The sequence below is a fragment of the Drosophila mauritiana genome, unplaced genomic scaffold (assembly GCF_004382145.1).
Source record: "Drosophila mauritiana strain mau12 unplaced genomic scaffold, ASM438214v1 U_132, whole genome shotgun sequence".
Taxonomy (NCBI): domain Eukaryota; kingdom Metazoa; phylum Arthropoda; class Insecta; order Diptera; family Drosophilidae; genus Drosophila; species Drosophila mauritiana.
This window is the reverse complement of record NW_022881264.1, coordinates 18349-43563: the sequence shown is the minus strand read 5'-3', so window position 1 is coordinate 43563 and position 25215 is coordinate 18349. Positions and strand designations below refer to the sequence as shown.

At 42.0% G+C, this 25215-nt stretch overlaps 2 protein-coding genes and 1 pseudogene across 2 annotated transcripts; 1 reads left to right on the top strand and 2 right to left on the bottom strand.

Moving 5' to 3' along the window:
• Positions 1 to 8113: 8113 nt before the first annotated feature.
• Positions 8114 to 8915, bottom strand: LOC117149094 (sentrin-specific protease 6-like; the record flags this gene model as incomplete). Its single annotated transcript, XM_033316738.1, is given in 2 exon segments — positions 8114 to 8477; positions 8866 to 8915. Coding segments are annotated over 2 exon segments (414 nt in total), but the record flags the coding sequence as incomplete, so codon positions are not given.
• A 6113-nt stretch (positions 8916 to 15028) lies between these two features.
• LOC117149098 lies at positions 15029 to 17109 on the bottom strand (annotated as a pseudogene).
• A 7427-nt stretch (positions 17110 to 24536) lies between these two features.
• LOC117149095 lies at positions 24537 to 25009 on the top strand. Its single transcript, XM_033316739.1, has 2 exons — positions 24537 to 24942; positions 24998 to 25009. Exons 1-2 carry the CDS (start codon positions 24553 to 24555, stop codon positions 25007 to 25009), a joined length of 402 nt encoding a protein of 133 aa, XP_033172630.1. The 5' UTR covers positions 24537 to 24552.
• The last annotated feature ends 206 nt before the right edge of the window (positions 25010 to 25215 follow it).

Here is a 25215-nt window from a genome sequence, read left to right as displayed (position 1 = left end):
AAAATAGTTAACAAATTTTTTGCTTGTGTTTCAAATAAAAGGCAACTGATCTGATATGAAATAAAAATATTCCATAAACATTCCCCAAATATTTTACAAATATTTTACAGGGTTTTGACTAAATTTTACAGTATTCTTATTGTGAAAATAAATGATATTCAATTTATTCTTGTGTTTGTATTCATAATAAAAGGCAACTGATTTAATACGTATTACAAATATTTTGCAAATGTTCTATAGAGTTCTTGATCGAATTTTATAATACCCAATTTTTTATTATTACAAATACAGACCCACCTTTTGCTTTTAATAAAGAACAAAGTAATTAGATTTCCGTCGACACTGAAAACAAAATATTCTGGGAAATTTTTTTTTGAATTGGTATCACCTGATAATTTTTTATTATTCGGACCCATGTCGCCGACACTGAAAACAAAATATTCTCCAATATTTTTTTAAAATTCATAACACCAAATTTTTTTTATTAATTCCGACATATGTATAGAAATACCGATACCGTCGAATCAGACGACGAAGTTTTGGAAGAGTACAGGAAACTTTTAGAAACAAGGGTCATAAGGCAAACGCCAGTGGAAAATCAAACCCAACCGTCAAGCAGTAGGGCACCTCTCATTCGAAACAGCGTTCTCGACCTTGAAAATCAAAAAATCCAACAGGCAGCCGAAATGCAGGCAGATCAAATTGCGAGTATGGAGGCCGCCATAGCCGGCGCACTCCAGAGGCAAGAAGAAATTTTCGAAGCAAAATTATCCAAGATTATGGGGGAGCTAAGCTTACTCAAGGGTAAAACCTCAAGTATCCAGACATTCCAAGAGATCGAGTATAAACCAGAAGGGGTTCCGTGTAACGAGCCCCTCGATATAGTAAAGTCTGTTCCAGAATTCGACGGAAAACAAGAAAATTACGTCTCCTGGAGACAGGCTGCTACCGCGGCTTACAAGATATTTGCGACCTACCCGGGTAGCAGTCGGCATTACCAGGCCGTAGGGATTCTAAAGAATAAAGTCAGAGGCCCAGCAGCAGCTGTATTAGCCTCGTTCAACACTCCTTTAAATTTTCACGCCATACTGGCGCGTCTCGACTTTACATATGCGGACAAAACTCCGACACATGTGATCAAGCAGGAGTTAAGCCTATCAAGACAGGGAGAATTACCCCTGCTTAAATACTACGACGAGATAGAAAGGAAGCTAACGCTCCTCACTAATAAAACGATTATGACCCACGACGAAGCCGCAGCTTCCGTCCTCAATGAGCAGCACAGAGAAGACGCTTTACACGCGTTTGTATCTGGGCTAAAAAAATCGTTAAAAATTGTTGCTTTTTTTCGGCACAACCTCGAGACTTACCCTCAGCTTTGGCATTAGCCCAAGAAGCCGAGTCGAGTAATGAGAGAAGTGTATTTGCGGCCACCTTCGCCCGGCACAATGAAGAAAAAACCTATAGGTCAAACAACCAGCAAAAAGCGGGTTGGAAAAATTTATACTACGAGCAAAATCAAAATTCGGGGGCAATAAAAAAGAACCCTCATTTTGTCAGAACTCCAAAAGGAGCAAACCAAGGTGGTTCCTTTAAACAAAGGCCAACCAACAGCGCAGGGAATGGCCAAGGCCAACCAGCGCCAGAACCGATGGAGGTCGACACCTCCTCCCGATTCAAGCAACCCACGGCGTGGCAAAGAGGCCAGTCGTCTCGGTCCCGCCAAAAACTTAACTTCATGCCGGAAGAAATCTCCGACGAAGAAGACTATGACACCGTTTCTCAAGCAAGTGCCATAGAAATAGAGGACGACCTGGATGCAGAAGACTCCTGCAATTTTTTAGGGTAAAATCCCTCCTCCCCTACAGGTAGCAGGAGGAGAGATCAAATTACTACTAGATACAGGTACCTCTAAGAGTTATATTACTCCACTCCCGGGGCTGAAAGGCGTCGTGGCAGCGGAGAAACCCTTTACAGTAAAGTCAATCCATGGCTCTACTAGAATAGATAAAAAATGCATCGTTTCAGTGTTTAACGTAAAAACGCCCTTCTTTATTTTAAACAATCTCAAGGACTTTCACGGTATAATCGGACTCGACTTGCTTAAACAAGTGAATGCGAAGCTCGACTTTACCAGAAATGTTCTAAATACTAATAATGGAACTGAAAAGATCCAATTTAGTAAAGCAGCAAACGTAAACTTCATTAAAATTGACGATGAAGACGTCCCTCCTGCAATCAAGAATACTTTTGACAAAACGATCGTAAAAAATCATAGAGCCTTCGCTGATCCAGACGAGGCACTACCATTTAATATAAATACTATCGCCACGATCAAAACAGATGGGGAGCCGGTATATTCAAAATCATACCCGCATCCCATGGGTGTGACTGAATTCGTCAATGCAGAGGTTAAACAACTTCTTGCAGACGGCGTAATAAGGCCATCCAAGTCTCCCTACAACAACCCGACCTGGGTTGTAGATAAAAAGGGAACAGATCAAAACGGGGTGAAAAAGAAGCGACTAGTTATCGACTTTAGGAAACTAAATCAGAAAACAGTCGATGATAAATACCCTATCCCAACAATTTCGACAATACTGTCGAATATGGGTGAATCAAATTTTTTTACGACACTTGATCTTAAGTCAGGTTTTCACCAGATAGAACTGGCAGAAAAAGACAGAGAAAAAACAGCATTCTCAATAAACAATGGTAAATACGAATTTTGTAGATTACCATTTGGTCTTAAAAATGCCCCAAGCATTTTCCAAAGGGCCATCGACGATGTCCTGCGGGATGGAATTTCGAAGATATGCTACGTGTATGTCGACGACGTCATAATTTTCTCCAAAACAAAAGAGGACCACGTTAAAGACGTGGACTGGGTTTTAAAAAAACTATTGGAGGCAGGCATGAGAGTATCCCAAGAAAAATCAAAGTTCTTCAAAAAGAGCGTTGAGTACCTGGGGTTCATAGTGTCACAAGGGGGGCTACGAACATCACCTGAAAAGGTCAAAGCCATAAAACAATTCCACTTACCTAAAACGCTTTTCGAACTCAGATCATTTCTAGGGTTAGCAAGCTACTATAGGTGCTTTATAAAAGACTTTGCGACGATCGCAAGGCCTCTTACGAGTATCCTAAAAGGAGACAACGGAAAAGCCAGCAAATATCAGTCAAGGAAAATTGACATTGACATGACTAAAGAACAGAAAGAAGCGTTTGACAGGCTGAGAGAAATCTTAGCATCGGAGGACGTTTTACTTTCATACCCAGATTTTAAGAGACCATTCGATCTAACGACGGATGCGTCAGGCTTCGGTTTAGGAGCAGTACTATCCCAAGATGGCCGCCCGATCACAATGATATCACGCGCCCTGCGGGATAGTGAAAAAAATTATGCAACCAACGAGCGAGAGCTCCTCGCCATAGTTTGGGCATTAAAAAACCTACGGAACTACTTGTACGGTGTAAAAGGCTTGCAGATCTTTACCGATCATCAGCCTCTTACCTTTGCCGTCTCAGACAAAAACCCTAACGCGAAACTAAAACGCTGGAAGGGAATTATCGACGATCACGGCGCTAAATTGGTCTATAAACCAGGGAAAGAAAATCTTGTGGCAGACGCGCTCTCCCGCCAGAACATAAACGCCTTGGAAGACGAACAAGATTCGGATGCAGCAACCATACATAGCGAACAATCACTGACATATACCCTAGACACAACAGAAAACCCGGTAAACTGTTTCAGGAATCAAATAATAATTGAGGAAGGAAACAGTTTTTCGGTAGACACATTCATCTTGTTTAAAAGCAAGGTGAGGCATATTATAAAAATCCCCGACCGAACAAATCTGCTTAGCACATTACAGGACGTAGTCAATGCCGAGGTGATTAACGCAATACATTGCTCTCTACCAATCCTGGCATTTATCCAACACAGACTAGTCGAACTGTTCCCAGGTACCTCCTTCAAATACACGAAAAGCTTCGTCCAAGATATTACAGATGCAACCGAGCAAAGGGAAATCGTTATAACAGAGCACAACAGGGCCCACCGGGCAGCACAAGAAAATGTTAAACAAATCTTGAGGGACTACTTTTTCCCTAAAATGCTTCGGCTGGCAACAGAAACAACGTTAAGTTGCAAGACCTGTTCAATGGCGAAATACAAACGTCATCCATCGAAACAAGCGGTAGCAAAAACACCGATACCGTCCTTTGTGGAAAAAAATCCTACACATTGACATTTTTTCAACAGATGGAACTCTTTTTCTCACTTGCATCGATAAATTCTCGAAGTTTGCCACGGTGCAAGCCATCGCATCGAGGGCTATTGTGGACATAAAATCTCCCTTACTACACATAATTAACTTTTTTCCAAAAAATAAAAACAATCTATTGCGATAACGAGCGATCGCTAAGCTCCGAAACCATTAAATCAATTCTGTTTAACCATTTCAATATTACTATTTCAAACGCTCCACCTCTACATAGCACCTCAAATGGTCAAGTAGAGAGGTTTCATAGTACCTTGGCAGAAATAGCCAGATGCTTGAAACTAGAAACCAACCTAGATGACACGACCGAATTAATTCTTTTGGCAACTAATAAATATAACAATTCAATCCACTCAGTAACGAACAAAAAACCAATAGAAATTATCCACGTAAGGCCCATAGAATTCGAAAGTGGAATTAGCAAGAAAATCAAACAGGCTCAGGAAAAAACCCTTGACCAAGTAAATAAAAATAGGACCTATAAGGACTATCAAGTTGGTGAAAAGGTATTCCTAAAGACAAACAAACGCCTGGGTAACAAGCTTTCTCCACTATGTTCTGAGGAAACCGTTGAAGCAGACCTGGGGACCACGGTCTTAATAAAGGGGAGGGTGGTCCACAAAGACAATTTACGCTAACCATCGCGAGACTCTGACCCCTTTTCCTATCTTTTTTATATTTCTTTTAGGTTACGTCATTATATCCTAGTTCTTATACTAACGATCGGAAGGACAAACGCGACGGTACGACTTAACGACTATACGAACGCGGACTACATCCCAATAGAAGACAATGAAATTGTCATCTGGGAATCGTACGAATACCTACAACATTCAACGAACATGACAACGTACGAAGACTACGCCGACCAGACAGAGACAATGACAAAGACATTTACAGACGACCACAGGACACCGGTAATCATGACGGACTTGACCCACATTCGCAAGTTAGTAGCCACTCTAAAGACCCACCATAGGGCTACTAGGAGTATCAACTTAATCGGAACGGCACTTAAAGTTATCGCCGGTACCCCCGACTTTAACGATTGGGAACAGATAAAATTTAATCAAGAACAGTTAGCAAGAACAGAGGAAGCCCAGACAGAATTAAATATTAAATTTCAAAATCGCCTAAATTAACTCACAACTGCAATGAACCAAATACAAAAATTCGAACCAAATCAAGAAACTCACCTTTTAGAAATTATTTTAGCAAAAAATAGAATCGTTAACACAGACCTCGAAAACATTGTAATGGGCTTAACCCTAGCAAAATTAAATATTGTAAGTCCAGCGATTTTGGACAACTCCGATATTGGCGAATTCAAGGACAGACAGCTTATTGACGTTAGTTTAATAGAACTATTAGAAGTATCTAGTATAAGCGTTTTTCAAAATTTCGAAATCATACATTTTCTAATTAAACTCCCTAACCCTAAGGTTATATGTAAGAAAATTACTGTCTTTCCAGTCCAACGTAATAACAAGATCCTGAACTTCGAGGACGGAGACAGAGTGGCCGAATGCAAATCCCGGAACATCAACATCGGGTACTGCAGGACGACAGTCGGTGCCACCATTTGCAAAGAACTGCAGAACGGCACTTGCGCTCAGCAGATAATTTCCGGATCTATCGCGCATTGCTCCACACTTCCGGGACACCTGGATCCAGTGACCATTGTTGACCACGGCACGCTTATCGTGAACGACGCCAATGTAACCATAACCGACGACCAAGGGCAAGAGCAAAGGGTATCTGGAACTTACCTGGTAACCTACTCCAACAAGGTAGCTCTCAACGGCACCTGGTTTGTCAATCAGTTGGGAAATTCGAAGAAGAAACCTGCGGTGTCGGCCATGGCTGTTGTAAACGTCACGGCTCATCGGCCGGATACAGGAGTGCTGACTTAAGCGCTCTGCCGAAAACGCTGCAACAAACCAGAGGCCTGGAGTTGCAGCGAGTTAAGATTTTAAGTCAGTAATAAATTGTACTCCGTAGCTTACGCTACGTACTGTAACAGAAAATATTAAAGACCCTCGCCCTAACGGGAGTGCGGTAATAAAATAATTAAACCTAAACACTGAGACCCATAATTTATAGCCCACGTAAGGTGGCTAATATACGGTCAGCAAACGCCACCGGTTTGGTCGAAAGCTCTAAGGCTACATGCAGAGCTAGACCACTTGCTTCAATATCAGGAAGAATTGAAGACCCAAAAACTCGAGAAAACTTACTCAGAAAATACTAAAAATATAACAATAATTAATGAAGTTCCAAAACCAAAGGCATGTCCAGCACCAGCACCAGCACTAACGAAGGCTAAAAAGTCCTGCCCCCGGACTGCGAAGGAGTCTGGAGTCCTCACTGCCTGGGGACTTGTGAGCAGCCATCAACATCATCAGCAGCCCAGAAATAGACAGCAGCAAGGGAGTATCAGCGTGCCACCCCCGGCGACGCCCAGCTGACACCAGGAGATGAACATCAGCAGCACTAAAATATTAACTAATTAACAATAAATATAAATATATATATATATAAGAAAAATTTTAAGACACATTGTAATATGGAGCATAAACTACTATGCCCTGTTAACCCAATATGTCCCGTGAAGCCATAGCTAGATTCAGGCAGACAATAAGGTAAAAGAAAATTTTTTTTTTTGACTAACATTGACAAAATAGAAAAAGAAAGAAAGAAAGAAATAATTCCCAATATAAATGTATATAGAGACAAATGGAATAAGAAAACTAAAAACATATATAAAAATAAAGAAGATTTTCTACCAAACTGTAAAAGTAGTATTGTAGTATGCACACATATCGGTTAATTACTGTACTGTATAATCATAACTTAAAAGCACATTGTAGCACTCCGTTGCAATGTGTACATATACAGTCAAGCCCTAGTGTATGCGTAATACAAAGCTCCTACCTGGATATATATCTCTCTGTCTCATTAACTGTCTCTCTCTCTGTGCTTGCTCTTTTATTACAATCCGCAAACTCCGACGTTCGTCTGCATCAAAGAATCGCTCCAAAGCAACTGAGCGTCTATAGAATCGCCGGCGCGACTTAATGGCTCGATTTTCTTATCGCCGAACCCCAACACCAATGCAAAGAGATCCATGTGTGTGCGTGTGCGTGTGTCTGTGTATGTGCGTGGGCGTAGAGTCGAGTATAATGCTGATTTTCCAAATAGCTGATAACCGCGCTTAAGTACCATATAGTATAGTAGAATTCATTTTTGGCAATCTATAAAGCTATGATTATTGCGTGACTTATTTTTATTGGTCCTATGGACCGTTTATTTTGCTATTTACAAAAAAAATATTTTCTATTAATTTGGTGACTCTAAATTTAGAATTTTTCTTGATGTTTGGCCATTCTCCACCTCCTGGCATCCAGCTCCTGCTTATCCTGCTCATGCTGCTTATCCTGCTCATGCTGCTTATCCTGCTCATCCTGTGATCCTGATCTGTGTCTCTCTTTCTCTCTCTCTGGTAGGTAGCCTCTTTATCGTCTTTTTGGCCGCACTGCTCTTTTTGGTGACTTGTGTGTGTGTGTGTGTATGAAAGTTTTCTTGCTTTTGGGGGAAAAAACCTATAATTCTGGTGAACCCACCTCCGTGTAACTTGCTCCTCCTAGTATTCCAAACGTGTGTGCATTGCGTTGTCGTCGTCTTCAGTTCTTCTGTGTGAAAATATAATTTTCCGAAGCAGCCACTTCACAAGTGGTTTACTGGAGTGTATGCCTTCTTTTCGGCGGTGTTCTGGTTTCAAAACTATATTGGTTTATAGTTTGATTCTCTTCCTCCGTGTCCCATTCCTTATCGTCATCCACATCCATCACCATTATGCCATTCAGTGTGGGAAACTTTATGACGGGCAAAGTTATGCCCTGCTGATTGCCTTCATTCATCAGCTTCTGGATGAGATTGGCGATATCCTCGCGCTTCTTGGTTACTGTGAGCAGGTCAAACCAATCGATCAGCTCCCTAATGGGCAGCTTATAGTTAACGATGGGTTTTGTGAAGAATTGCTCCGCATACTGCAGCAGATAGAGGCCGCAATCGGTGAGATTCTCCTGCTGCGGCAGGAGACCTGGCATATTATCCCCGTTGAAGATGCGCGCCCGCTCTTTCGGATACTTTGCCTTGTACTCGAAGTTGAGGTAATCATGCAATATGGCAATATCTCGATCGCGTGAGTTGCCCTCCAACGAATCGAAGATGAGAATCAATGGCTGTTTGATTGGAATGTCTTCGCCGGGTGTCTGTACATCATGGTTAACCACGGAGGTCTTCAGGTTTGGAAAACATATGATGGCCAGTATCCAATGGGACTTCTCGTTGAATGGTATTATGATGAAATCCTTCTCGAATATATTCACGGTTCGTGTCCACTTCTTTACCCTTTCGTGACGCCTCTTGGCCACCGGCTCCTTCGTGTTGTTGGGACTCGTCTCTGTGGTCAATCTCATGTGGAAAAATGTGCTAAAGATGTGCGTCCTATCGCGCTGACCCTCTGGTATGATGTTATTCTTTAGCCAGCGCAGATAAAAATCAATGATTATGTCGTTCAGAAATGAGCCTTCCTTGAGACACATGTAGTCCTTAATGGTGATGCTCAGGCCACCGGTTCCGGTGGGGGTTTGATTTCCCTGTTTATTGCCAGATGAACCTGGGTTGTCTTGAGCACCAGCAACTTGATAACCATTGCTGTCCTCTGCAGAATGACACTTCTTCTGTTTCTTGGTCTTGGGAGTATTGTCGTCTTGATCCACCGACGATATCACTTGGGCAGTACTACTCTTCTTTGGAGAATTTGAGGTGTTACCCGTAGGGGTTTGACTTCCCTGTTTATTGCCAGATGAACCTGGGTTGTCTTGAGCACCAGCAACTTGATAACCATTGCTGTCCTCTGCAGAATGACACTTCTTCTGTTTCTTGGTCTTGGGAGTATTGGCGTCTTGATTCGCCGACGATATCGCTTTGTCAGCATTGGTGTCTCCCGGAGCGCGATGTCTTTTCTTGTGCTTCTTGCCTTTGGTTGCAGATGGCTGGCAACCATTGTTGGCCACCGAAGTCTCCGATGGCTTGACAACCGCACGAGATGGTGGCACTTCAACGGGCACCGCGTTGGGAAGAGCGGCACCAGCGGACGCCTTTGACTGATGCACCTTCTTGTTGAACTCCTCCGCATGGGCAATCGTATCGGCAATGGTATCACCGATGGCGAAGCCCACCGAGACCACCGATGGCTTGACAACCGGAAGAGATGGTGGCTCTTCAACGGGCACCGCGTTGCGAGGAGCGGCATCAGCGGACGCCCTGGACTGATGCACCTTCTTGTAGAACTCCTCCGCCTTGGCAATCTTATCGGCAATGGTATCACCGATGGCGAATCCCACAGAGACCACCAAATGGATAATACCACCGGCATTCTCCATGCAATCAATCGTGATGTTATCCTCCATATGAAGGTTCATCTTGAGAAACAGCTTTTGCACTGTAAACGCATGGATGGGCAGCTTGAAGGTGACGATGTGCTGCTTTCCAGTGCTGTAGATAATGAGCACCTTGGCACTCCGTTTGTCCTTATCCGTGTCGGCTCGATTGATCAGCAATTGACGGGAGACTATGATATAATGAAGTCGTTATGGGCGATTCGACTTACCATTTTCGGAGCCGATTCAACACAACATATGTACGCTAACGTTATGAATGTTATGAACGTTATGGGCTCATCTGAAACTGAAGTTTCAGAATACGATTGCAAAGTCTCGGGCTGCTTGATGTACAAGTTCACTGGATGGGTGAAGTCACCTTACACGGTGACTTCGATCACTATATTCCTTTCATTTTGCAACCAGTGTGATTTATGCGATATTTGATACCACAAAAATTTGGTTTCTCCCGATTTTATGATTTGTTTAAACGGCGTACCAAGTATCCAAAAATCATCTGAGAGATCGCGTGCGGAAGGAGGCCGAGTGTCGGAGTGTTAACAGAAGGATCTCGGAAGTGTGAACACGCGGTCAAACGAGAATACCATATGCACAATATTGACCCTGATGTTGAAAGAAGAAGCACCATTATCACCCCTGTGGAAATTCCGTTAAATTACGTTTCGGCCATTCCGAAGTTACCGGAGTTACCGATATCGCAGTACAGAGTATAATAAATGAAATGAAAGTAAATGAAATATTAACCAAGTAACCTCTGATTAAAGTGTGTGGTAATCTGCTGGATAGGCTGAGTGGTGTGGAGGCACCCGAGAAAGCAGCCCAGAGGATTGTGTGGCAACCATACCATTAGTAGGCCAAGGCCAAAAAGGAAGAATACGGACTACCGCGCCCAGTTCAACTGTTCACTAAATTCACTCGTCACAAATGAAACATAAACGAGCATTAAACATAAACTAATATAAAAAAAATATTGTCCACAATTATTATTCGAATTTTCTAAAAAATCTTTATCTTTTCTCAGATTTTAAGATGAGTACACACCTCAACACGCATACATCAATTGTCAAGGTTGAGTGAAACCACATTTACATCCAGTTTACGCTCTTCGAAGATTAAAAATAAATACCGCAAATACCTTATAATTAGTTAGCGCTGATACGTTTCAAGTATTAAGTGAACAACTCCGGTGCCATTGGTGTAGTATGCGCCTATGTAATATTAAGAACATTTAAGTATAATAGCATACTAACATATAGCAGTACTTTGTTTCTATGTTTATGTTTATGTTTATGCAACCAATAAGGCCGAAGGCGGATGTAACACTTGAAGGCTACAAAGTATAAGTGCATGGTCAGCATTCCCACGCCGACCAAATGCATAATACATAAGTACATAGATCGCTCTCTCGATAAGCCTAGATATATAAGATATACATAAAAAAGCCGCTCCGCCGCTGGCGTATCCGGCAGCGCAGCTACGCCTTAGCCTAAGACGAAATATATTCAAAACTCACAACGCAGACACTGTAAAGACGTTGAACTGGCAGAACCATTTCCGCCAAACAAAAATTTAATAAAAATCAAATAAAAACCTAATTCAGCCTGACGGCTGCAATCAAAACCAAAAGACTTGTGTTATCAATGAACGACCCATTACATGGCGACCGTGACAGTCGTCCAACGATGGACAAATTAACGAAATAAAAAACACATATTGGAGGAAAACTGGACTGGAAGGCTGAGGAAGAAGACCGAGGAATCATTACATGGAACTTACAATTGCCAAAACTAAGGAAATATCTGAGTGAGTAGAGTTGTATTGAGTTATGGGAAAACACCGTGGCGGTCTAAATACCAAGCTGAACAAACGTATAGCCCACGTAAGGTGGCTAATATACGGTCAGCAAACGCCACCGGTTTGGTCGAAAGCTCTAAGGCTACATGCAGAGCTAGACCACTTGCTTCAATATCAGGAAGAATTGAAGACCCAAAAACTCGAGAAAACTTACTCAGAAAATACTAAAAATATAACAATAATTAATGAAGTTCCAAAACCAAAGGCATGTCCAGCACCAGCACTAACGAAGGCTAAAAAGTCCTGCCCCCCGGACTGCGAAGGAGTCTGGAGTCCTCACTGCCTGGGGACTTGTGAGCAGCCATCAACATCATCAGCAGCCCAGAAATAGACAGCAGCAAGGGAGTATCAGCGTGCCACCCCCGGCGACGCCCAGCTGACACCAGGAGATGAACATCAGCAGCACTAAAATATTAACTAATTAACAATAAATATAAATATATATATATATAAGAAAAATTTTAAGACACATTGTAAAATGGAGCATAAACTACTATGCCCTGTTAACCCAATATGTCCCGTGAAGCCATAGCTAGATTCAGGCAGACAATAATGTAAAAGAAAATTTTTTTTTTGACTAACATTGACAAAATAGAAAAAGAAAGAAAGAAAGAAATAATTCCCAATATAAACGTATATAGAGACAAATGGAATAAGAAAACTAAAAACATATATAAAAATAAAGAAGATTTTCTACCAAACTGTAAAAGTAGTATTGTAGTATGCACACATATCGGTTAATTACTGTACTGTATAATCATAACTTAAAAGCACATTGTAGCACTCCGTTACAATGTGTATGTCGGCGCATACTTTTGTAAGCTGGTGGATGTGCTAGAATATTTCACAAGAATAATAATTCCATCAGCTCGGGGAAATCATTGGTATGTCAGCATATTGTATTATGTGTTAGAATATTCCAGAAGTACAGTAATTTCATCATTTCGGGGAAATCATTGGTATTTCATCATATTACAATATTGCATACTGCGTTGCTATTGGTCGGCTGTATTTTTGTAGCTTTGGCATCTCCCGTTACAGCGCGGCGGCAGCGTGTGGTCGCTGTCGCCGAGTGTGGTTCGAAGGTTAGCACGGAGAAGAAGTGAGTGACACGAATTAATTGTGTGTAGAACTTCGGTGCGTTCGAAACTCGCTGCGCGAAATGGAGAATAATAATTGTGCTCCGACATGTACATATACAGTCAAGCCCTAGTGTATGTGTAATACAAAGCTCCCACCTGCATATATATATTTGTCTCCAATATATCACTAGAATTAATTTCAATATAGATGTCTTAAACAACCACATAAGTAACATAGCCGAAAGCATCTTAATAACTAAGTTAAATCTTATACCCAAATTAATATTGTCAGAAAACGAGATAAAATCTATCAACGAATTCATAATAAAACAAGATCATTCGAGCAGATGAATATAAAAAACACTTTCGAAGACATAAACCTGCACAAACTCTATATACAAGCCTTATCAAGCCAAGATGACATCATCACCATGAAGACTTCGGCTACAAGTCACCTCTTCACAATTTATATATTATTCGTATTCCTGACCATATGCACAATATTGACCCTAATGTTGAAAAGAAGAAGCACCATTATCACCCCTGTGGAAATTCTGTTAAATTACGTTTCGGCCATTCCTTCGATGTGGTCGTCACTTCATTCCAGGGGGGGAGGAGTTACCGATATCGCAGTACAGAGTATACACGATTCGGTACCACCCGCCAAGCCGCCAAAACAGTCATTGCCCTTATGAGCTGATTCGAAACTGCTACTATGTTGCAAATGCAGACACAGCACTTTGACAGGATGTGATTGCGACAATTCTCGATTAAGAAACAAGAACCGCCGCACCAGCACTTCGATATATACATGTTGCCAACGAACACTAGAATTCTTTTGTAAACATTTAGCTTAGCTTAAGTCTGGAAAGTAGAAGCACAATCAGTTCCATTCTGGACGCCAAAAACTGAGATTGACTTTTTTCGGAGATCTTCTTCGGCGCTTCTCTTGCAACGCCTTGCCTCCGTGGTACTGCTGGCTCCTTGACGTGGACGACGAGTCGGCCCGGCCGGGACTAGGATATTATGGGGCACGGTGTATCGTCCTGGGGCGAGGCAACGCTCGTCCTGGGACCACCTGTACCGACCACTGACTCCACTGTCCTTCTGGAACCCGCTTCGTCGCAGTCGTCTCCTCTGGAAGACCACCCGCCGGTCGGTCTGGGTTTAGGATGTTATGGGGTAGGGTGTAGCGTCCTGGGGCGAGGCAACGCTCGTCCTGGGACCACCTATACCGACCACTGACTCCACTGACCCTTATGGACACGTCGGGTTCTTGCCTTTCCTTCTGAAGGTCCTTCTGCCGGCCGGAACGGACTTAGGATGTTATGGTGCAGGGTGTATCGTCCTTGGGCGAGGCAACGCTCGTCCTGGGACCACCTTCGCTGGCCACTGACTCCAATGATCCTTACGACACGTCAGATCCTTCTCCTCCACTCCCAGAATCTCCACTTGCTTGGGTGATTCGTCCTTCTGAGTCCTTCGGGCTTCTTGCCGCCCGATGCTTGCACTGCTCCTTTTCTTCTCGTTTGACCGCGCGTTCACAATTCCGAGATCCTTCTGTTAACACTCCGACGCTCGGCCTCCTTCCGCACGCGATCTCTCTGTCTCATTAACTGTCTCTCTCTCTCTCTCTGTGCTTGCTCTTTTATTACAATCCGCAAACTCCGACGTTCGTCTGCATCAAAGAATCGCTCCAAAGCCACTGAGCGTCTATAGAATCGCCGGCGCGACTTAATGGCTCGATTTTCTTATCGCCGAACCCCAACACCAATGCAAAGAGATCCATGTGTGTGCGTGTGCGTGTGTCTGTGTATGTGTGTGGGCTTAGAGTCGAGTATAATGCTGATTTTCCAAATAGCTGATAACCGCGCTTAAGTACCATATAGTATAGTAGAATTCATTTTTGGCAATCTATAAAGCTATGCTTATTGCGTGACTTATTTTTATTGGTCCTATGGACCGTTTATTTTGCTATTTACCAAAAAAAATATTTTCTATTATTTTTCTTGATGTTTGGCCATTCTCCACCTCCTGGCATCCAGCTCCTGCTTATCCTGCTCATCCTGTGATCCTGATCTGCGTCTCTCTTTCTCTCTCTCTGTTAGGTAGCCTCTTTATCGTCTTGTTGGCCGCACTGCTCTTTTTGGTGACTTGTGTGTGTGTGTGTGTGTATGAAAGTTTTCTTGCTTTTGGGGAAAAAAACCTATAATTCTGGTGAACCCACCTCCGTGTAACTTGCTCCACCTAGTATTCCAAACGTGTGTGCATTGCGTTGTCGTCGTCTTCAGTTCTTCTGTGTGAAAATATGATTTTCCGAAGCAGCCACTTCACAAGTGGTTTACTGGAGTGTATGCCTTCTTTTCGGCGGTGTTCTGGTTTCAAAACTATATTGGTTTATAGTTTGATTCTCTTCCTCCGTGTCCCATTCCTTATCGTCATCCACATCCATCACCATTATGCCATTCAGTGTGGGAAACTTTATGACGGGCAAAGTTATGCCCTGCTGATTGCCTTCATTCATCAGCTTCTGGATGAGATTGGCGATATCCTCGCTCTTCTTGGTTACTGTGAGCAGGTCAAACCAATCGATCAGCTCCCTAATGGGCAGCTTATAGTTAACGATGGGTTTTGTGAAGAATTGCTCCGCATACTGCAGCAGATAGAGGCCGCAATCGGTGAGATTCTCCTGCTGCGGCAGGAGACCTGGCATATTATCCCCGTTGAAGATGCGCGCCCGCTCTTTCGGATACTTTGCCTTGTACTCGAAGTTGAGGTAATCATGCAATATGGCAATATCTCGATCGCGTGAGTTGCCCTCCAATGAATCGAAGATGAGAATCAATGGCTGTTTGATTGGAATGTCTTCGCCGGGTGTCTGTACATCATGGTTAACCACGGAGGTCTTCAGGTTTGGAAAACATATGATGGCCAGTATCCAATGGGACTTCTCGTTGAATGGTATTATGATGAAATCCTTCTCGAATATATTCACGGTTCGTGCCCACTTCTTTACCCTTTCGTGACGCCTCTTGGCCAACACCTCCTTCGTGTTGTTGGGACTCGTCTCTGTGGTCAATCTCATGTGGAAAAATGTGCTAAAGATGTGCGTCCTATCGCGCTGACCCTCTGGTATGATGTTATTCTTTAGCCAGCGCAGATAAAAATCAATGATTATGTCGTTCAGAAATGAGCCTTCCTTGAGACACATATAGTCCTTAATGGTGATGCTCAGGCCACCGGTTCCGGTGGGCGGATATGTGAAAAGCGTTGGATTCTCGTCGACGGAGAGTCTTCCCTCTGTTTGGCCATTGTCGGCGGCGGTGGTCTCCTCATCCTCGCTGCTCAACAGCACAATGACTTCATCGTCAAAGTCCCTGCTTATTATCCAGTTGCTGTTCCGGCGCAGGCGACTCTTCTCTACGCGTTCTGCAGGTGTGGGTATAGTGTCACTAGTTGCTTTCTCGGCTGGCGCCGGTATGGAAGCAACATTCGGTTGCACCCGCGATTGAGATCCACCAGCTGTCTCTTCCGATTTCTTGCTAACAGTGGCATGTGCGACTTGGTCCTTCGACTGGATTGACTGGGAGCTTGCGAGAGCGTCTCCAGCTGGTTGCACGCCCTGGAGACCATTGCTCTTCTTTGGACAATTTGAGGTGTTACCCGTGGGGGTTTGATTTCCCTGTTTATTGCCAGATGAACCTGGGTTGTCTTGAGCACCAGCAACTTGATAACCATTGCTGTCCCCTGCAGAATGACAGCATTGGTGTCTCCCGGAGCGCAATGTCTTTTCTTGTGCTTCTTGTCTTTGGTTGCAGATGACTGGCAACCATTGTTGGCCACCGAAGTCTCCGATGGCTTGACAACCGCACGAGATGGTGGCACTTCAACGGGCACCGCGTTGGGAAGAGCGGCACCAGCGGACGCCTTTGACTGATGCACCTTCATGTTTAACTCCTCCGCATGGGCAATCGTATCGGCAATGGTATCACCGCTGGCGAAGCCCACCGAGACCACCGATTGCTTGACAACCGGAAGAGATGGTGGCTCTTCAACGGGCACCGCGTTGCAAGGAGCGGCATCAGCGGACGCCCTGGACTGATGCACCTTTTTGTAGAACTCCTCCGCCTTGGCAATCTTATCGGCAATGGTATCACCGATGGCGAATCCCACAGAGACCACCAAATGGATAATACCACCGGCATTCTCCATGCAATCAATCGTGATGTTATCCTCCATATGAATGTTCATCTTGAGAAACAGCTCTTGCACTGTAAACGCATGGATGGGCAGCTTGAAGGTGACGATGTGCTGCTTTCCAGTGCTGTAGATAATGAGCACCTTGGCACTCCGTTTGTCCTTATCCGTGTCGGCTCGATTGATCAGCAATTGACGGGAGACTATAATGAAGTCGTTATGGGCGATTCGACTTACCATTTTCTGAGCCGATTCAACACAACATATGTACGCTAACGTTATGAATGTTATGAACGTTATGGGCTCATCTGAAACTGAAGTTTCAGAATACGATTGCAAAGTCTCGGGCTGCTTGATGTGCAAGTTCACTGGATGGGTGAAGTCACCTTACACGGTGACTTCGATCACTATATACCTTTCATTTTGCAACCAGTGTGATTTATGCGATATTTGATACCACAAAAATTTGGTTTCTCCCGATTTTATGGTTTGTTTAAACGGCGTACCAAGTGCTGTATCCAAAAATCATCTGAGAGATCGTGTGCGGAAGGAGGCCGAGTGTCGGAGTGTTAACAGAAGGATCTCGGAAGTGTGAACGCGCGGTCAAACGAGAATAGCATATGCACAATATTGACCCTGATGTTGAAAGAAGAAGCACCATTATCACCCCTGTGGAAATTCCGTTAAATTACGTTTAAGCCATTCCTTCCATGTGGTCGTCACTTCATTCCAGGGGGGGAGGAGTTACCGATATCGCAGTACAGAGTATACACGATTCGGTACCACCCGCCAAGCCGCCAAAACAGTCATTGCCCTTATGAGCTGATTCGAAACTGCTACTATGTTGCAAATGCAGACACAGCACTTTGACAGGATGTTTTTTTTTTTTTTTTTTTTTGGATATATTAATTTAAAACTGTCCTTCGCGGACAATCATTAAATTTGATGACTAAACTTAACGGTAGAGAATTAATTGATTACATAAATTGTTGCGAAACTATACAATAACTGTCGATATTGTATGTATGATGTATATAATAATGTACAGGATGTGATTGCGACAATTCTCGATTAAGAAACAAGAACCGCCGCACCAGCACTTCGATATATACATGTTGCCAACGAACACTAGAATTCTTTTGTAAACATTTAGGTTAGCTTAAGTCTGAAAAATAAAAGTTGGTTCCATTCTGGACGCCAAAAACTGAGATTTTCTTATTTCGGAGATCTTCTCAATTTATTTTTGGGCAACCTCTTCCACACCCGGTGTACCTAGCACACTGGTATCTGGCGCAGTCGGATTAAGAACTCTACAACCTCAAGGACTTCAGGATGAATCGTATCATTATCCTAGTATTGTAAGTAATTATTAAGTGAAATAATGATGTGATAGTGATGTGAAAGTTGTGTAAGAATGAGAAAAAAATAATAATAATAATAATAATTATTATTATTATAATAAACAAAATAAAAATAAATAAAATAAAAATAAAATATAAAAAATAATAATACAAAAAATGTACATACAAGTACAGTTCATGCCAATCTAGCATCAGGCCATACGCCCACGCTTCGCTAAAAGTTTGCTGCTACCGAGCAACAGGTTCGCTGCAACCTTCTGGTCGCAACAACATGTTCAGTGTAGCATACGAAAAGTAGCGACACCAACGGTTGGTACACAACCAACTGCAACGGTTCCATCGACATGCTGGACCCGAATACCGCTGTCCGCTGTGCGAGCCAAGCATTGTTTCGACATGCTAGACGCAACACAAATCGCTTCGAAGAGGTCACTGAAGCATACGATGAAGCTGTTCCGACGGTTGTCCCATCCAGTTTGGTCGAACATGTACATCGACAAATTGCACAATACAAAATAGTGCAATGAGCACAAAGCCAACATGGCAAATTAAGTTAAAAAAAAATGAACAAAAAAGAAATCCATATTGAAAAACACCTATTAAAAAAAAAACAAGCAAACGTGAATTACATCTAGCGCTGGACGCGAAGCAGTTCATGGTTGAACAGGTCACTGAGGCTAGTCAAATTATACTTTAAGTTGTTTTTTTTACCAATAACATCGTTAAACTTTGTAAAAATTCAACATTCGATACACACATTTTTCGGTCTGCTGCAAGACCCTTTGCTCTTTGATTAGGCAGTGGCAGGTAGTAACCTTTCTCTAAATGTCTACTATTGGCAAAGTAAAAAAAATTTCCCAAGCACTAGGAGCAAGCTTAGAGCTAGTACCAGCTTAACTGATATTAGGGAAGACCCAAACGAAACTCAACTCCAGGTAGTAGGAAGTGCACCTTCACTATCTTCAATGACTTCGACTCAGAGCTCTTCAGGTTCTAACCAAGCCACGTTAATGCCAAGCCAGGCAGACATCTTTTCGTCTCTAAGAATTCAAGACCCAATTCGTTTCTTGTCACCTTATGATGGCACTCTAAATAAACTACACGACTTTATTAATAACGTGGAAGAAATTCTAATTTCACACAGACAAAACACCATACGGACGCACCCTCTTGAGGGCGATTAGACAGAAACTGGAGGGCAAAGCCGAGGATGCGATTCATACAGCAGGAGCTGGTCTTAATTGGGATGAAATTAAAGACGCACAAATTTTGTTCTGTGCTGACAAGCGAGACGAGCAAGCCCTAATGGCCGAATTATATGGTCTCGCTCTACTCCCAATCCAGATTTTGTTCAAGAAAATCTGTGAAATTAAGACAGCTCTTTTCAAACTATTAGATACCCTAGACCTCGAACCGATACTAATCAGATCAAAGAAGGAATTCTTCGAAGAAACCTGTCTAAATATTTTCACGACGGGCATTAAAGGCCCACTTGGCCTAGCGGTAAGGTCTATGAGACCTACCAACCTCCAAGAAGCCTTTCAGTGGGCCATGAAAGAAAGAGACATTTATTTCCAGGAGAAGAAAAGGAAACAAGAAACTAGAGTGACAGATTACAAAAGACAAACGGACTATCGTGGTTATCAGGGCAATCGTAAGAATAACTATGACCCAAGATATAACGAAAGAAAGAGGGACCATAAACAATATTCCTCGAATGACAGAGATTATTCCCCACGTAGAAAGAATAATAAATATATAATATTAGGGAATAATAAGAATATAAATTCGAAAATCTGAACTCCAATAAAAACAGGGGTTCTGTTCATAATATAGAACAAGATTCCGAGAAATACACCCAAAACTCCCAACTTCACAACATAGACGAGGACTCAAATTTTCCACAAAGTGCCTCGAGAGACAGACAGGATACTTAATAAAGAAACAACCCGGGTCCCCCCTACCATACATTTTGATCCACCTCAAATCTGGATATCCGCTAAAATTCCCCCCCTGAGTCTACTAGGGGCGACCATGTCATTCATCAGCCCAGAGTTGATATTCCACACAGACAGAATTAACTTGTCCGACCCAATCTCAATTAAAACCGCACTTAACGTGCATCAAGTTTTTCAAAAAGTAATAATACCCGTATTTGCAGAATTTTCTGATAACACGCGTTATCAACTAATACTATTCAAATTTCACCCATTCTTTGATGGGTTAATCGGGATGGACATTTTACAAAAGTTAGGAGCAACAGTTAACATTCCAAAAGCAATTCTAAAAACTCAACGTTTCAATATTAAATTACACTCGGAAAATAACACAACTTCAGAACTACACGTTTTAGACGAAGTTTCTAAAAACATAGTTAAGCTACCAGTCACCATCGATAACGGGGAATTCTGGTACGGAACTACAAAAATCTCCGACAATCTACTCATATCAGGAGGTCTATACCAAGATATAGACAACTCCAGTTTTATGGAAGTAGTCAACATTTCTCAAGATAAACAGAAATTGTGTCTTGACGCAAAACTACAGGTTGAGAGATATACCGGAAACGATTTTATCGAGGTAAATGCTATATCCGAGTTTAGCAACAACACCCCACAAGACAGAACGAATATAATTACCAAACTAAGAAGAAGAATTTACTGCATTAAAGAATCTCTGTAAAAGGTTTCCAAAATTGTTCCACCAAGAGGGGGACAACTTGACTTTTACTAATCTTGTTAAGCACAAAATACAGACTACAGACGAAATTCCACTACATTCAAAGCCATTCCGGTATAGTCCAGTAGAAAGACAGGAAATTCAAAGACAGATCACTAAGACGTTAGAACAAGACTTTATCAGATACAGCCACTCTCCATGGGGCGCACCCATTTTTCTGGTGTCAAAAAAACCTGACGCTTCAGGTAACAAATAATGGAGGTTGGTAATAGACTATAGAAAGTTAAATGAGAAAACCGTAAAAGACAAATACCCTATGCCAAATATGAACGATGTCCTAGTGTAGCATATTGGACTAATCTACCCTAACAATACAATAAATGATTGGGTATAACTTAGCGTCAATACATTGTGACACTTTGTCATAATAAATATAAATATACAAAAAGACCACCAAAAACTACGTAAGCATTCCAGCGCCCCAGTAATACGATCTAACGCTTATACATAAGCCGATCGCGGAGCGTGGGAATGCTGAGCATGCACTTTGCAGCTCAAGTGGTCAATGCCTTCTGCATACATATGTATATGTATAAATGTAAGTAAGAATACATAGATATATGGAATGTATGTGCGGGTTAGCTGAACCCAACTTCAGCACACTTTGATTATTCAAATAAAGAACCTCGAACAGAGCAGAAGCTAAGCTCTTCTTTTATTAAACATTAAAATAGCACCCTTCACAATAGCACCTTTCACACTAGACAGAATTGGTAGAGCTAAGTATTTCACAGCTCTAGATTTGTCAAGCGGATATCACCAAGTAGAAATGGACCCCAAAGATATCAGTAAAACAGCTTTTTCGGCAATTGAAGGACATTTCGAGTTTGTGAGAATGCCATCCGGTCTCACTAACAGCAAACTTTCAGAGGGTGATGGATAACATTCTAGCAGACCTGGACGGTAAATGCTGTCTTATATATCTTGACGACTTTTTTCAGCATCACTCCAAAACATGCTAATGATCTGAAGCTAGTATTTGACAGACTAAGTAGAGCAAATTTGAAGCTCCTACCGGAGAAATCCGAGTTTTTCAAAAAGGAAATTGAGTACCTGGGTCATGTAGTCACCAATTCGGGCATAAAGCCCAACCCCAAAAAACTGATTGCTATTAAAGCTTTTCCCATGCCTAAAACACAAAAACTAATTAAATTCTTTTTAGGATTACTTGGCTATTATAGGAAGTTCATAAAGGATTTCGCAACCACTGACACAACAGTTAAAGGGCAAAGTCATAAAGAAAAAATTAAGAGAAGAACAAAATAGTAATATTGGTCATATTTTACAGATTTTGCTGCGTAACGGCAAAAGTTATCAAAATTCAAACACTGGAGGAGTATGACAAAATCGCAAAAATAGACCTGGGAGACGCAAGAGTCATACAGTAATACAAACATTTACTCCACAAAATTAATACACAGTACCTTTTAGAAAATATTATGAACTTTGAAGCAGCACTTAATAAGCTAGAAGAAGTAAGAGTTTCAGATAAAATTATAAACGGCTTAAGAGCCAAAATAGATCAGCTAAAAACCAAAATAAACACCTTACATATTACCCAAAGAAAGAAAAAAAGAGGTATTGTAAACGGTCTTGGTAGCATAATAAAAAACTATTGACGAAAAGTTTAACGTTGTTCAAGAAAATGAAAATCAAATAACAGAAAAAATCAACAAACAAACACTATTTAACAAAGAAGCTATTCTAAGGATTGAGAATATATCAAAACACATTAATTAAGAGCAACTAACAATTAACAATTTTATTAAGAATTACAATAACAACATTTACAAGACTCTGAATGATGAGCATAAAGAAATACACCTACTCCAATAATTCACTAGAATTAATTTCAATATAGATGTCTTAAACAACCACATAAGTAACATAGCCGAAAGCATCTTAATAACTAAGTTAAATCTTATACCCAAATTAATATTGTCAGAAAACGAGATAAAATCTATCAACGAATTCATAATAAAACAATATCATTCGAGCAGATGAATATAAAAAACACTTTCGAAGACATAAACCTGCACAAACTCTATATACAAGCCTTATCAAGCCAAGATGACATCATCACCATGAAGACTTCGGCTACAAGTCACCTCTTCACAATTTATATATTATTCGTATTCCTGACCATATGCACAATATTGACCCTAATATTAAAAAGAAGAAGCACCATTATCACCCCTGTGGAAATTCCGTTAAATTACGTTTCGGCCATTCCTTCGATGTGGCCGTCACTTCATTCCAGGGGGGGAGGAGTTACCGATCGCAGTACAGAGTATAATAAATGAAATGAAAGTAAATGAAATATTAACCAAGTAACCTCTGATTAAAGTGTGTGGTAATCTGCTTTTTATGGCGTTAATTCTATTTATTATGGTTTCAAAAGGAATCGTTCAGTAATTCCTCTGAACTTAACCTAATGTGTGATAAAGATAAAATAGACCAAGTGGTATCTTAATTATAAAGTACAAAAGAAAATGTAATATGTGTGGTAGGATGAACACTCATAAGGCCCACTGTACCATGTAGTAGCATAGTTTTAGGTATGAAGCCCATAGTGGCAGATCATATCCCCGTTAGGAATAAGAATATTATTGTTATCTCGCTCTTACTTATAAGCTAGCATTAAGAGATAAGAATGTATACCTAGCTCACTCAAAAACGCATACACACTTGAGAGAGCATAAGAAAAGAGGAATAGGCGAGACGCGGCATTCGGTGGCGTGTGCTTAAAGAGACAAGTCGAATAAAGGCTTTATGAAATTATTGAGTGCATATATTCATTTTTCGGCGTCCACAACATCAGAAGTGGTCATTACCCACTATGCCTGACACTAACTGGAATCAATTCTCAGTGCTCCAACTAAAGAAGTGGTTGGAAGCTCTTGGACGCCAGACTTCCGGTACAAAAGCGGAACTAATAGTGCGTCTGCAGGCCATTTCCCCAGAAACGCGTGGCGATTCACCGCCAAATAACGGATCAGCAGCAGAAGAGGTGGAGGAATTGGATGGAGCTGCAGCCTGGCCAAAGCAGAGAGAGCCACAGGGTGGAGACACACGCACGATCCCGTTCGACGAGCAGTCATTGCAGTCAGAATCCCCGGAGAACCTCGATCTGGATCAGCTATCGTTGGTGGATGCAGAGAGAGCCACTCTAAAAAAGCTTCGGGACGAGATAGAGGCAAACATGGCTGTGCTGCAGAGGATCCAAGCGGATATCGACGACGTGAACAAGAGCAAGTCTGCTCATGCTCGCCAGATCAATGACGTCATCGAGAACAACAGCAACGGAAACCACGGCAATGTTAACATATGCGCTAACAGCACCGACGCCAATGTTAACATATGCGCTAACAGCACCGACGCCAATGTTAACAGCACCGACGCCAATGTTAGCAGCACCAAGGTAACTATCGCCGCCGATAACATCGACATGGGACATACCAGTGTTGGAAAAGAAACCGCTTGTAATGTTGTTCAGCACCAGAGTCGAAATGTAAACAAGCTTCTGGAATCTCCTGCAACATCGCTTGCCTTGGCAAAAGAGGTAACGATGGAGTTTGACGGCAGCTTATGTGCGCGCAATTGGGTCACGCAGTTTCAGAACATCGGAAAGATTTACAATTTGGACGACGGATGCATGCACATGCTGCTAATTGCCAAACTAAAAGGAAACGCACAGCGCTGGCTGCACGCAAGCGCCACACGCATCCTAGAATCGACCGACCAGCTGTGCGAACAGTTAATTTTGACATTCGAGGTCAAGATGTCAAAAGGGGAACTGAGGAACGCATTTCAAAAACGCGAATGGCATCCGGATGAGAAATTCGCCAGGGAGTGTCTCAAGCCAAAGAGGGAGCCCGGATCCTGCTATGCCTGTGGGGCATTTGGACACTTCGTCGGACAATGCCCGGAGCGCAAGAGCGCCAATATCAACAATTATGTAAGACTTGTCAAGATTTTTTTTCACAATAGCTATAAAATCCCATTAACTACAGAATGCCTCATAGACACGGGGAGTCCAATATCATTTACAAAGTTAAGCAATGTATCCAAGGAAATTAATTTAGAATCCGCTTCAGAAACCTATTTCGGGCTGAATAAAAGCCAACTGACAATACATGGAAAAATCTTATGTTACATTATAAAAGAAAAAGTTAAATGTTATTTTTATTTGTACGTGGTCCCAGACGAGTCTATGAGTCATAATGTAGTT